Below are 14,015 nucleotides of genomic sequence, written 5' to 3'. Positions count from 1 at the left end.
AAGCTCCACCGCTGAGGTCTCTGCTTTTTAATGCAGCAGGGCTGGTCATTTCCTTAGCGTGCTTCGTGCATTTGTTACCTCTCCTCGCTTTTAATTCTGCTCCATTTTCCCTACTTTTTTGGTTTTGAATGTTTCTTTCAGCCAGGGCAGATGCAGTTCCAAATGGTAAGGAGAGAGAAAAGAGCCCCCCCTTAAACCACCAGCGCAAAGCCCGCGCTAATAAATGTCATTTGTTAGCGCTTTATGTGGCACGGCTAAGGCTTGTATCAAGTGTAATGCAGGGTGCAATTGGCTTTACGATGTGAGTGGACCCCCACTGTTCTTGCTGTCGCCCCGGGGAGACATTTATCACAAGTGAGAGAGCAATTACAGTGCAGTTAAACTCACTGTAGTAAATCTCCGTTTTTAAAAAGAGAGCTAACTTTGTTGTTGCAGGTTTGGCTGTGTGTCATTAGTTTTGCCACCCTTGTGCAGTCTGCCGTGTGGCCTGGTGCGGAGACCCAGTGACGCTGCCTTCTTTAATTATAGATTGTGCTTATTTATAATGTATGACCAATTTTAATAAAAGGATATGCTTGAATATTAATGGCCCTTTGTGTCCCACATATGGGACCCAGTTTAAGGATCTTTGTCTCTCTTTTTTTCCCTCTGTCCCCCGCCACCCTCCTCTGCTGCAGCGAACCTGCGTCCGGGTGCTGAACAGAAAGTGGTGTTCATCACTGCACGGGTCCATCCTGGGGAAACTCCGTCCTCCTTCGTGTGCCAAGGTGAGTGCCTCGGCCTAATGGTTTTGTAACAAAATGGAAATGGCGAGTACAGTGAAATCTGTTTTCCTGTGGATCCGCTTGTTGGGTTTGCATAACTTCGTGGGTCTGGCAGAAGGCTGAGTTCACATGACAGCTTCTTCCACAGGGAGGACGTTGGCAGAATTTATCCCCTCTACCCAGCTGCGTGTCTTCACGAAGGCAGCAGGAATATATTATCTCCGAGTCTTCTGAATATTTGTTAAATTTGGTCAAAATTGGACAATGGGCTCTGAAGTTATTGAGGAAGAACTGGCAGTCTAACACGCACACATGCAATGTGATCACGTAAGGCTCCTTTCCTTAGGAAAATGGGCTGGAAAAGCACCGGAAGTGGTGCTCTTAAGTACTTATTTTACTTGCTGGGTACTATCTTCAGCATCTTCTTCACTGCGAAGCAGTCGCCCTAGTTCTCCAGTTTAATTCTCTCTTTCTCTGAAGCTGCTGTTCTGAGGAACATGGATCCCGGTGTCTGACAGCTGTTCTCTGCACAAAGCATTCCTGCTAAAAATAGAAAGCAAATTGCCCAGCTCATATTTGTAAAGAGTTGTAAATCTCCAGCTTGTGGGTACAAATAAATAAATAATCCTGCCATGTGTTCGTATAACTTCATTGTATAGGTCTGAAATATTGTACTTATGGTATGTGACTTTCTGTGGTGGTAAATTGTTGATGGTGTAAATCAACATAACTTCCCTGAAGCCAAGGGAATGTGCTAATTTACTGCATCAGCTTGGATCTGGCCCTGCCTAGCCAATGAGTTGCATCAATCACAGCTTATGCAGGGCTTATTACGCTGGCTGCTTGTAACGGCGCAGATTGATTTGTGGCTGGCCCTGTTGGTACCTAAAGGCCTCGGTGGGGAAGGGCTGGCAGAGCTTCGTGGCCTTCTCTGTACATCTCCTCCTGGCAAGGTCTTGCGCCTGGCATCTCCCTGAAGCAAAAGGTCAGCAGCTGTCACTCTGGCCTTCGGAGCCCCAGGGGCTCACGGGCCACGAGCCTCTTCTTGCAGGCCCGTGGAGTGGGGAAGGTAAAAACCCATCCTTTAATAAAACAACATCTCAGACTGCGAGCAGGAAAACTCGGCGAGCTTCCCGTCTCCTATGGTGGCTTAGTCAATGCAGGGCATTATAGTGCGCATGGTGTTTGTTAATGAATATGGATTTTTAATTGGATGCTTTGATCCTGTTCGTGGCTGCTGGCATAGCCCCGTGAAATGAGGGCTGAGGCATGCTGCTGAGGTGGTGCTTTGTAAATGACTTTTTTTTTCCTCTTTTTTTTTTTTTTGATAATGGAGAGTTTATTCAAAAGAGGAGTGAAAAAGAAACGTGAAAAAACGGGTGGCACAGCCTGACGAAAGGACTGGATGGAAGTCATGCTCTGATTGTCCCTGAGAAACTTTGTGTTTTGTAAAAAGAATTAAAACAAAAAGAGAGGGGAAAAATCAGAAAAACGAAGAAGGAGGGGGTCAGTCTTGGAGAAGCACATCAGAAACTTGCTGTGACTGCAGTTATAATGCACGCTTGACTCGCTTGGAAATGCACAGATCCGAAGGCACAGACCTCTTCTGTGCATTGGGCCATTCTACCCAGTGCAGATGAAGCTGCCTTGTGTGTATAATTAGTGTCAAGACATGTAGAAATGGCACGCATTTCAAGGCCGTTGCTGTGTTGTTTCTAGCACTGCCAAATGTGAAATTGGGTGCTTGCTCCATCTTTGGAAACTTTTGTAGGGGAGGGTCAAAAGGAGGGATGAAAAGGATCGCTTTGGCAGTAAAGTGAGGGCACAATAAGGAATTTTATTTTGGGAGTCTTGGGAAGTATTTTGGCAGAGTTAGATGTTACAGATTTAATATCCAAATGCAAGCCCAATGAGTATGAAACGTCAAAATTTTGTTTTGTGTGTGTGTACAGTTAAGCACTTTCTTCTGGATTGTCTGAAGTGATTATGCTCACCACCTGAAGTCTTAAGATATGGAAGCTAATCCCAAAGATTCCCCAGGGGCATGCAGCATCTCATATATGGAAGAGCAGAACTGTGACCGCCTAGGCTGGGAGAACTGGCCAATCGAGGAATCAATCATGAGTTACGAGCTTTCTTTTTTGTTTTTCTATTCTTCAATGGATTTTGGATTTCATTCAGTTCAGGGTCTGTCTTCTGTTTTAAGGCCCTAAGCTCATGCCTAACTCCTTACTCTTCTTTTTACCTGTCTTTGGGCTAGCCAAGTGTCTTCCTGCTCTCTTTGGCCTGCTTTCTGCTAAGGATTTATAGCTACATATAGCACTAGCACCAATTTCTGGTGGCCTGACACAGGCTATCTACTGTATCTTCCATTCTGATTAGGCAAGATACTCTGAGAAGAAAGTTAGCTAGCCTTGATCCATCAGTATATACTTGGTCCTGACCATTCATTCTCTATCTTACCACAGGTGAGATCTAATCAAGGATCTTTATGGTCTTTTCCCAGAGATGCACAAGGGCCTTTCCCCACTCAGAGTTGTATTGTTTCTGTCTCATCCTTGTTCATATTCTACTATAAAGAACCCACTTAAAACTGAGTTTTGGATATAAATACTTCTTATTCTTGCAGATGTGCAAGTATTGTAGACTTGGATGCACACCTCTGTCTCTTTAGAGCTGTGAAGTGCCAGCAACAGTAGCCAGACCTCACTAGACTCATTAGGTATCTCATCCAGCAGTTAAAAACAAGTGCTATAATATTTCACGCTTGGTGCGGCTGCTGAGCTGTAGCTGCCTTCCTTAAAAGGCAGACAAAACCCCAAAGGGCCTCTTCATAGGAAGATGGATGAAGAACCTTTTGTTTCTGTTTTGGACTTTTAAGTGTTATTACAACGCTTCAGGTTAGCCTTTTTAGGAAGTTTTTTTGCTAGTTCTTAACTGCTTGTTGTGAAGCTCAGGGTCAGAGATGGAGAGTTAGTCACCAGGGAGTATATTCATACTGGGGAGTATATTCGCATGAGTACCCTTTACATCCAAAGGAAGGATGTGCTCTACTCCTTGGGCTGTGATGGTCATCATTAGCATTGATGCTTGTGTCATGTTCAGGGAAGAGCAAGTAAGAGTAGGGTCTAGGATGAATGTTACTCCATCACTTTTTGGTTTGCTCTTATACACCATTTTCTAGCAGTGACTGGAGTCACTGCTGCTCCTGGAGGGCTTTTTTAATGCAACACAGAACAGTGAGAGTTCATCTTACAACTCAAATTCATTTCTCATGGACAGTTTAAATGAGAATTACAGATTTCTAAGTGGTCTTTCTGAAGTTGCGGTTTTGGATTTTTTTTTCCTTTTTGGACATTTTTTTCCTCACTTAAAAACAGTGGGTTTTTTTTAAGTAAAAGTATGCTGTTTTCTGCCTTTCTTCCACATTGTGTCATTAAGGCAAATAACTTATTAACTCTTACAAATAGGGTCAGATGTCAGATAATGCACATATATATATATATGTATGTGCGCGTATATACCTGTGTGTGTGTAAAATAAAATCCATCTACAAGTTCTTACCCTCTAAAAACTGATGTTTAGCCAACTTTCCCAAGGCTTGGATTTCATCTTATTGCCAAGTTTTGGCAAGAAGAGTAAGCTTGCAATAAGAGTAAGTATTTTCCAATATTTTCAGTCTTATTTGCCTGCCTTTGGCTACTAGTGGTGGTTTTGTTGTTGTGTTGTTGTTGGTTTTTTGGGAGAGGGATTGTTTTTTGGTTGTGCTTTGTGGGAGATGGCAAATGCCCCTCATTATTCATGCACATGAAAGACTGTAGAAGACATCTGGTGACCAGCATGTTTAACTTTCTCCTGTATGCTTTGGCTTTTCCCAGCAGTCAGCAATTGCAAACTATAACATGTCTGGATGTACTTATACATGTAGTTTCCTCATAGACTTTGCATGTTGTGTTAGTAGGCTGTCACCATTTGTCTTTTTTGTAGCACATTTGCCAGTGCGACATATACCACACCATCTAAATCCAAAAATACAAATTTGTACCCTAAGCATTTTGCTTTAATATAGTCTGCCAGGCTGGGAGCCCAGAACGGAAGACCCAGTGTGAGAGGGAGGGAGAAGGATCCCACAGCTGTGTTTGCAGATGCCGAGCATCTTGTGCTAAGTGCAATTTGACCTGAAGCTGACCTTGAAGCTTATGGGCTGAATAGCCATTAAGAAGAAAATATAAGGAAAACAGACACCTGGGACTCCTATCCATCAGAATTGGAGCAAAAATGATTTTTCAATCAATCTCTTTTCATTACAGCTGTTTAAATGAATGCCCCCTCTTGCTTCACCTTAAATCAAATTATATGAAATGAAAAAACAGGCTACACGGGGCAGTGTCTTTTGGTTTTCTGTTAACGTTCTTGGTCTGTGTTAACCCACACCCTCTTACCAACAGAGGGCAGAAAAATCTAAAAGTTTTGGTACAAATTTTGATGATAAATTTAAAGAATGGGGTGGAAGTGGCCAGGCTCTGCTGCACAAAGACAAGTCTCCTGCCAGCTCTCATGAGTACTGTTGTTGTACAGTCACTCACTGGGCAGGTGGAAAATTGAACTTGTTCTTCATGTGACTTAAGGTGCTCTCTTTCTCCCTCCAAGTGCTATGAAGGATTTTACTCCTGCAGAGATTCCAAGGTGGCCTCTTGAAAGCGATGGCAGTTCTCTGGTTTGCTTCATAGAGAATGTGCCTTCAAATTGGCCCTGTAGGATCCCTGAAGGAATTAGTAAGAGAGTGAAGTTGCTACAACCAGATGGGATTTTTTTTTTTTTCCTCCATGGAAAAGGTATGTGTATGTGTGAAGGAAGTAATTTTCAAACTTGTTGCTCCTCCTTGGAATTGCAGCCTTTATTTTATTATGAAGAAAAAGGAGGAATAAACACTGTCTGGGTTAAAAGCTGCTTTCCTGCTTCCTTCACTTAAACGTAAATCTTTGAGCATTAGGGCAAGAGCAAATACAGCTAATGAAGCCTTACATGTGAAAAAGACCTTTCTGAAGTAGCAGAGGTGATGACCTTACTTAGCTGTTTCCAGGGGATGAATTTCTCCTAAAGAAATGAAATAGAGTTCTGCAAGCAGTGGTGTAGGATGCTTCTGTAACAAACGCTGTACTGGAGAAAACACTGAGCCTAGAAATTGCCTGTTGTCATGATGAGGGACCCTCAGAACCTCCCCCGCGTTCTCTGCTGGACTTCACCTCAGACTGAATTTGCATTTGAATAAATGCATGGGTTGCATCTGTTGTCACCTTGTTCTAGGTAGTTAATCTGTTGTGTTCTTCCTTCTAGCAAGCCAAACCTTTATTGCACAGCTGTATTTCCTGCCACAGGAGGAAACAAAATAGGATTCCACATAGTGTGGATTTTATACATGCAAGTTTGTTTTATATGTACTACTGTAAGATCTTAGTTCTCTCTTTCCTACCAAATGGAAGAGATTGGAAGTAAATCCTTATCCTCTCCTGGCTACTTTTAGACTGGAAGAAGGGAACACTTCCATGTATACCAAGGCTTAGCTCTGATTTGGCTTTGGATGCAGGCAGCAGATCTGCATGCGCTTTCTGGTGTAGAAATGCCCTTTGTGGGGACATTGCCCGTGTGTGTTTGTGGGCCTTAGCTCTTCTGATGCTGAAGAGAACTGAGCTAAACCGAAGCTCTACTTTCAGGGAACTTTATACTCCCTTGGCACCCCAAAGGTACAAAAACGCCCAATTTCCATTCCCTTTCAATATTTACTGTACCCTTTGCAAACCTCCCCTTGCAGGTGCAGCCCACAGGAAAAGGCACCTGCCCTTGCGCAGCCTGTGTGTTCCACCCAGAAGTGACTGCTCTCGCTCAAAACAAGGAGCTAAACTTTTATGTAAAACGAATGGTGTTCTGCATGCACAAGATAAAATTCTGTGGGGCAAGAGGGGATGGGAACACTCCCCTTCTGTTCATTTAGCCACGACTTAGCACTTTCAGGCAGAGCAGGAACATGGTGAACAGAAGCTGCAGTTTATGGTCTCTTTTATAGGGGTTCAGGAAACCAAATGATGAGAAGCAGACAAAGACAACAGAATTCAACAGCCCAACCATAAAATGAGCTGCAGGGCTTTCTTAAAGTTGTTAGACTGCATTCATCCTTCTTTCTAAGATTTTTTTTTTCTTTTTTAAGTGCACAGCTCCTAAGCTTTAATACAAAGGGAAACATACTCTCTTCGATTTCTAAAGGAGAATGAAAAACACTATTGTCTGTCCCTTGTAAATCTCCTGGATGGGATTTCAGTGTGAAGTATCCCATGAGAGAGACAGAGGTTGTTCTGAGAATATAAAACATCCATATTGGAGTAATGGAAATAAAAGCTCCTCTTAAGTTTGTGTTGATGTAAATAGACCGTTAGAAGAATTTCTGCTACCCAAAGTGACATGAGCTGTTGGAAGACATCACACATTTTCAGTCATATCACTGTGGTGTCAGGCACGTATGAGAAGTTACAGAACTGGTTTCCTGAGCTTGAGGTAATTTTTAATGAGGTTAAATCTCCCTGGCTATATAGCAATGTGTTTCACTCTCTTATTCAGAAAGCGTACCCAGTATGCTAAGGAAATCCTGCACAGAAAAGAAGGCGCGATAATGCCAGGCGAGTGTTAGGCCTGAGCAGTTGCTGACAGCCATGGTCTGCTAAGGGAAGAAGTAATCCTCAGCTTTTGTGACTATTTAATGTATAGTAGAGCCCCAGAAAGCTAGGCTGCTCCAGAGGGAGGAACTGGGGAGTCTGGGCAGAAGGCTGTCGTGTGGTTAAGGGGAAGAGAGCTGAGAGACCTTTTCCTACCAACAGCAGAAGTTGCTGTCGCACCTCTTCCAAACCCCGGTAGCAGGGGGAAAGGAAGATCAAACTCACCAGACCTCTCCCGCCGAGCCTAGCCCTGCACGCCAGCCTTGTGTCTTCAGTAGGAGGCATGGATCAGTTCAAACTCCTCATCCGTGGGACAAGATCAGCTTTGCCTATGCAGCTGAGAAATATCAAGTGGCTTTTTTTGATTCAGTTTTCCCTTTGCCCAGGGCAGGCCTTTGACTACCTCTGCTTAACTAATCCCCTTTACAATAATCAGAGATCTAAAGGAATCCTTGGTCTTCAAGAGAGAATTGAAAAAGGCTTCACTATTCAACATCAGGCAAATTTGGTCTGTCTCTGGGTGGGATTGCCCAATTAATCTAAAACATACTGGTTTGGCAATGTTTCTTGACTGCTCGTACTTCTGAATAACATTAGCTTGAAGATCATTTCCTCCCAGCTCTAACCAATCTGCCACTAAGGCACAGCATGTCATCTTTGTAACAGCACACTGACACTTCACGGATGTTTGAGGATGGGAAAGAGAGAAAATACCGATTCAGCTGAACTTAGGGTCACTTGACTTTCCTGAATATGGCCTCTTTTACCCCCCCCCCCCCCACTGGAAACTGTAATTCAGGTGGATTTTGTTTATCCAGGTCTTCCTGGTTATCAGTAGTCCTCGTAGATCAGGACTGTTTTTGGCGTGCATTGCTCTGCGTGGCCATGGGCAGCAAGTCCTGCACTTTCAAGGAGTAGTGGATGTATTATGCCTGTGCAACACAGCTTCTCTGGATCCAGCTGGGAGAGCAGGCCCGCTGGGAAGTGCTGGCTAGATGCAGTGCTCATGGCATTGCCAGCTGAGTCTGTGGCTGTGCAGCAGTCCAGTTGACCAAGAGCAGGTTTCTCCAAGGAACTGGACTTTGCCTGTATGGGTCAAACACTGCCTGAGCACCTGCTGCTAGGAGGGGAATCCCAGACAGAAGTCTTGAAGTCCTGCCCCTGTTGGAGTTGGACTAGGGCATGAATATACAAAAATAAGACCAGTGCTGTAAAGGTCACAGGGAGTTGGGGGTTGACTTTAGATCTCATTTGCATGGCTCTGTTGTTAACGAAAAAGGAATGGCTCCTAGTAAGTGACCATCATTAATTCTGAGGAATCCAAGGGGTGAGCTGAAGCCCCTCCTGCAAGTGCAACAGTGTGCGAAATTTGTACTGATCAAGCTGCAGGTGTTGTAGCAATGTGTCAGGTTTCACAATTAGGAACCTCTTCTAGTTTTTATACTTTTCTTTAAGCCTTTTCCATTCTCCTTCAATAGTGTCCCAGCTCTTCCTCACAGCTGATATTAATCTTGCTGGTCTATTGTTTACGGCTTTGTCTTCTGACCCTTTGTTCTTTGCCTGCCCTGGCTCGGTTCAGCTGAATTGATTTTTTTGTTTTCATTTTGTTTTCAGTTCTTTTGTCTCTGAGGTGCCCTGCACTTGCCTTCCTGCTCCTATCGCACTGCTATAGCTGCTGCTCTCAGGAGCCAGCATTCATGTGTTACTAGGACTTGGCTGCTGGAAACTTTTCTTTGACACAAGGGCACCTGGGTGAAATTCCTCCTCTGCCCCTGCACAGATTGCTCACGTGCTCTGTGTCTGTCTGATGCAAGGTATTATGTACAAGTTTATAGAAGGCATGGCTCCTTGACTTCTGCATCTGACAGAGGGAAGGGCCTAAAACTCATTTGGAGGGCAAGAAGAAGAGGCTTTGATGAAAGTAAACTTCAGCCCTGAAGAATGGCTCTTTAGAGGCTTTCTTTGCTCTTTCAATACAGTCCTGCTGCTTTCGACTCTCAGAGGACTGAGAGGAGGGGTAGCAGGGCACATGCCACTGCCAAAAGGGGACACACATGCTTTACCAGCCCTGCTTAATTTTAGCTAGCAAGAAATGTAGGCACAAATTTCTTTGCTTTGACCCTAATGCTTGAGCAAACTTTTATTAAATACCTTGTATACTGGAAGGAGAGCATGGATCTGGGACAGTGTTAAACAGTGGCATGGCTCCCTTAGAAAGTCACCCTCCCCAGGAAGGTTTATTCTGTAGAGTGACAAATGTGGCCCTTAAGTGACATTTTTGAGACATGCCCTGGAGTGCCGAGTTCAAGGATCAGGTAACTTATTACTTCTCTAGCAAATGATGATGCATTGCCGGTATCCGTGCTCTGATTTGGCAGTTACAGTTTTAGTCTCTGCTGCTGCTAAGTGTAGACGATAGTTAGAGATGGTTTAAAAAATGATTGTTTTGTAATTTTTTTAAATGCTACAGTTTTTCAAAGAGAATGTTTTATTTACTTGAAATATTTTACAAACCCACTTTTATTCTTTGCTCATTTTCTCTTCCTCTCTTTTTTTCTTCTTTTCCTCCCCACCTTTTTTGTCACTGTACCACTGAGGGATGAAAGATGAGGGGGTGAAAAAAGGAGGAAACCATCAAAGAGCAATATCTATTTCAGTACTCAGAGTTAAAAAGGGAGGGGAGAAAAAGTCTGTGGGACTTTTTAGGACAAAAAGCTTTCACTTCAAAAATTTCCAGGCAGTGGTACAGCCTGTAGGCAAATTATTACAAAGCTGGACCCCAACTTTGTCAAACATAAACTAGGTCTTTGGCTGATTACAGACCAGATGTAGTACAAGCAACAACAGCAGGGCAAGTTCTCATTTTCCATGGCTTCCACCTACCCAAAAGGAGCCATTTCTAGCATCAATGAAAAATTTGAGTCCTCGTGCTTATTACACCTCTGCTTCTGTGATGACTTTTTTAGGGCACTAATCTCCATTGTGCCAATCCTCTTACAAACACCAGTGCCTGGTGTCATGACAGCAGTGTGAGAATGGGAGGATGCTAATTCCCTGGCCTAGAACAAGCCATTTGCCCTCATCTGAGCTTTAACCATCGTCCATCAAATGAGGAAGTCTGTGGCGGAATCAAGAGTGGAGTTGGAAAATGCCATGAGCCAGCCTTCTCCCAAGCACGAACTTTTCTAAGTTGGGTCTGTCTTCTACTCTGTGTTTTCCTGGGTCAGAACTGTGATTGCACTAGCTCACTGCAGGCAGGTTGCCTGTTCTGTCTTGTGGACAACACCAGGAAGGTGACTGGCACCATCCTCAGTTAAGACCCCTGCATTGGCTTTGAACTCTTGCACTGTGCGTGTCAGTCTGGGATCTCAGGACCTGATGTGTCCAGTAACACGCTTTCCTTTGCCCTCCCTTCTGAGGTCTGTATCTTTTATGCAGCAAAAGCGGCTGTTTATTAAAGTTAGATATCTTCTTGTAGCAAAGATGTTAAAATTCAGTCTGACTATTCAAGGTAGAAGTTAGACAGTCTTGGCTCGTGGTTATATGTGAACTCTGATTTTTTCTCCTCCTCATGGCAATGTTCCTAATGGCCAAGGATATGAGGGAAATAACACCTTGACATTAGCTTATGTGGTCACAGTGCTGCCAGAGTCTAAACCCATTGCTGCAAAGTGCTTGGGGAGAGCTTCTGTCTGAGGGCTTGCCTGCACTTGAGAGTTCATTTGCATTTGAGGCAGGCTGCGAATGTAGAGTGCAGTAGATTATTTCTTGAGCAATTCTTATTCTGGAACAACAGCACCTTATTCCTACTTAGCTTAATATGCTTCAGAGCATCTTTTGCAATAAGGCTGTCTCCAAACAGAATTTCTTTTTTTCTTCTCCTTCTCTTCTAAAACAGCAACAAACCCTCTCCATGCTTAGAGGATCCTTGAAAGTTATATTCTGCTAACTTCCTCTCCTGTGCTCTTTAGATGGAAACATGTACTTTACACCCTCCTGGAGAATTTTACCTTTTTACAAGCAGAGATGTCAGTTGCTTGTGGCTGCCCTATTCATGTGAGAACTGTTTGGTCACTCAATATTCCCTCTTCAGTGCTAATTACCATCACCTTTAGGATCTCTAGTGCAGCTCCATTTTCACAGCAAGATTTTCTCTGGAGGGGAGGTGGGGGCTTACAAGATATTCTGCTGCTTAGCAGCCTGGAGCACATCTTTACTGACAGGGGTGGCCCTAATTTTTTTCTGTGGAGCTTGTTCTTGCTGGGATGCATACATTGTAAATAAAAAACAGGTCCATCCCCACTTGTGAGGGGCAGAGCTGAGCAGTTGCAATTTTTTTTTTCCTTTTCTTGCTCACATAGAGACATGTTTTATTTATTTATCTATTTATTTATTTTTTAAGTTTTCCTCTGCTGGAGCCCAGTAGAAGTAGCTACCCAAAAGTCCCCTCCAGCAGCACTGGAAGCAACTTCCAGATACACAACTTTCATCTCAAATTCAAGGGTAGAATATTCAGATGCAGCCAGCATTTTCTTGGCTATCGGATCTTCCCAGAGGATTAGGTTTTTGTTTAATGAATCATTCCTTGTCTTTCTTATCCAGTCTGGTCAGCTCATGAGTCACACAGAAGTAGTCCAGGTGTTGCATATAGTCCCTGCTTTCATTGTCTTCCAAGACTGAAGTCTCTGACTTTGCTGTGCAAATGGACTTCTATGTTTCATTTCAGTTTTGACTGTTCTTTGAGGATGATCAGAGCCACTCAGCCTCCACCACCAACTTGTATCCAGGGGAAATGGATGTAGAGCTACTTTTCTCTCGAATGCTGTTTGTTTTACTCATGTGGTGCTTTTGGATGTCTTTTTGAGGTGCAAACCCTGAGCAGACAGAGAGCTCACACTAGCTTCAGGGAGAAGGTGGCCACCTCTGGGGTAGAACAAGACAGCTGACAGCTGAGGTCACCTTTCTTATGACCAGGAGGCAGCTGCAGAGAAGAGTAAAGAAGCTCTTTATTGAATTATAAAGAGCTTTTCTCATTTTCTCAGGTTTTGGCATATGATGGTTGTCCATTTTAGAAGTGCCACTTTAACAGGTAACACCAGCACTGCATAATGCATATGGGCTTTGCTGTGCCCCGCTTTACTCCAGGAGGCTTACAAGTGACTTTGAGTGGGAAGAGGTGAGCTGGGCTGCCTTACACCTATTTAGTTGATTTGAATGGAAGGATAGAAAAATCCTATAAAAGTGAAGCGGTATAAACTGCAAACCTAGTAAAGTAGAAATCAATGAAGCAGTCAAAAGGTGCCATTATAGCTGGCTCAGTGTAAGTTTTCACATATCAACAGTAACAGAAAGCGACTGCTTTGCTTGTCCCCATAGGGGGAATGAGGGCAAATAATTGTACGGGTTTTTTATAGGAGCAGGCTGTCAGCTGCAACTGTGAGGAGCTGGGGAAGATAGGAGTGCAGCATCTTTGTACATGAGTGGCGAAGTACCAGCCCTAGTAGAGGGTAGCACCTGGGGTTCACTTCTGAGGGGTGCATGACCTGGTATATGCGCTAGCTCCTCTTATCAGTTGAGCGGGCTAAACTTCTGAGCTAGAGCACATGAACATGCAATGTGGGCTTCTCCATGAGTTCTTGTCAGTTCAGATTCCCAGGTCATTCTGAGTCCCCCATGTGTATCCTCTTAAGAGGGGCCCAGAGTGTTTGGGTACCAAAGGGCAAAAAGGGCACCTTCTTCCCTGCATGCTCTTTGCTGCTTTCCATGGGTGCATGTGTTCTGCTTGCAACTCTGGATCCCCTAAGGGGTAAACACGTGAAACAGTGTGTACAAGTTTAGGCATGGTGTGTTGGACCAGGAGTTTGTCTTGCCTAGTAAACCACTTGTGATAGTGGCCGATAGCAAGTGACTTATTAAAGATCAAGGCAAGGAAATGGAGATGCTCCCCAGTATTCTCTTGCAGCATGCTATGGCTGAAGAAAACTGGAACGGATCATTTTGAATGACTGACCTTCTGCAGTGTGCCTCAGGTCTCCGTATCACACGGCTTTGTGTGCCTGCTTGGTTCATGCTATTGCTCCTGGGTCTATGCTTGACTGAGCAATGCATTTGCAGATGTTGGAAACCATTTTTAGAATGTGTTTAAAAATACATATTTTTCATTTCTTTCCTGGCATTATTTATGCAATGCCTTTTTTCTTTTTCATTGTATATTAGATTTTCATATGTAAATGTATTCTCTGTCTCCTTCCAGAGAAATCTACCTTTTGCTTTCTTGGTTTATAGCACGTATTTTGCTTTGGCTGATCCACCCATCTTAAGACTTTCAGTAGCTCTTACTACTACTACAGTTAATGCTTTAAGATTCAAAGAGCACAGTCTGGCTGCTTGTTTGTGCTTACTGAATATGCAAAATTGCACTATATGACAAGCCCCAGAGGGAGGTATTAGGTAAAACTAGTCCATCCTTCCGTTTCTGCTGCCCACCTTTGTTAAACAGAGCACACTGAGACCCCCAAAGATTCCTGGTCCTCAGAGAAAGGCA

The 14,015-nt window shown here is 43.7% G+C and overlaps 1 protein-coding gene across 1 annotated transcript in view; it reads left to right on the top strand.

Moving 5' to 3' along the window:
• Nucleotides 1-14,015, top strand: part of LOC106489278 (cytosolic carboxypeptidase 6-like) — a 243,963-nt gene that overhangs the window by 15,278 nt on the left and 214,670 nt on the right. Inside the window, exon 2 of the mRNA XM_013948454.2 lies at nucleotides 678-767. Coding sequence (XP_013803908.2) covers nucleotides 678-767 — 90 coding nt within the window. The remainder of the gene's footprint in view (nucleotides 1-677; nucleotides 768-14,015) is intronic.

This window comes from Apteryx mantelli, chromosome 8 (genome assembly GCF_036417845.1).
Source record: "Apteryx mantelli isolate bAptMan1 chromosome 8, bAptMan1.hap1, whole genome shotgun sequence".
Lineage (NCBI taxonomy): Eukaryota > Metazoa > Chordata > Aves > Apterygiformes > Apterygidae > Apteryx > Apteryx mantelli.
This window is presented reverse-complemented; position numbering and strand designations above follow the sequence as displayed.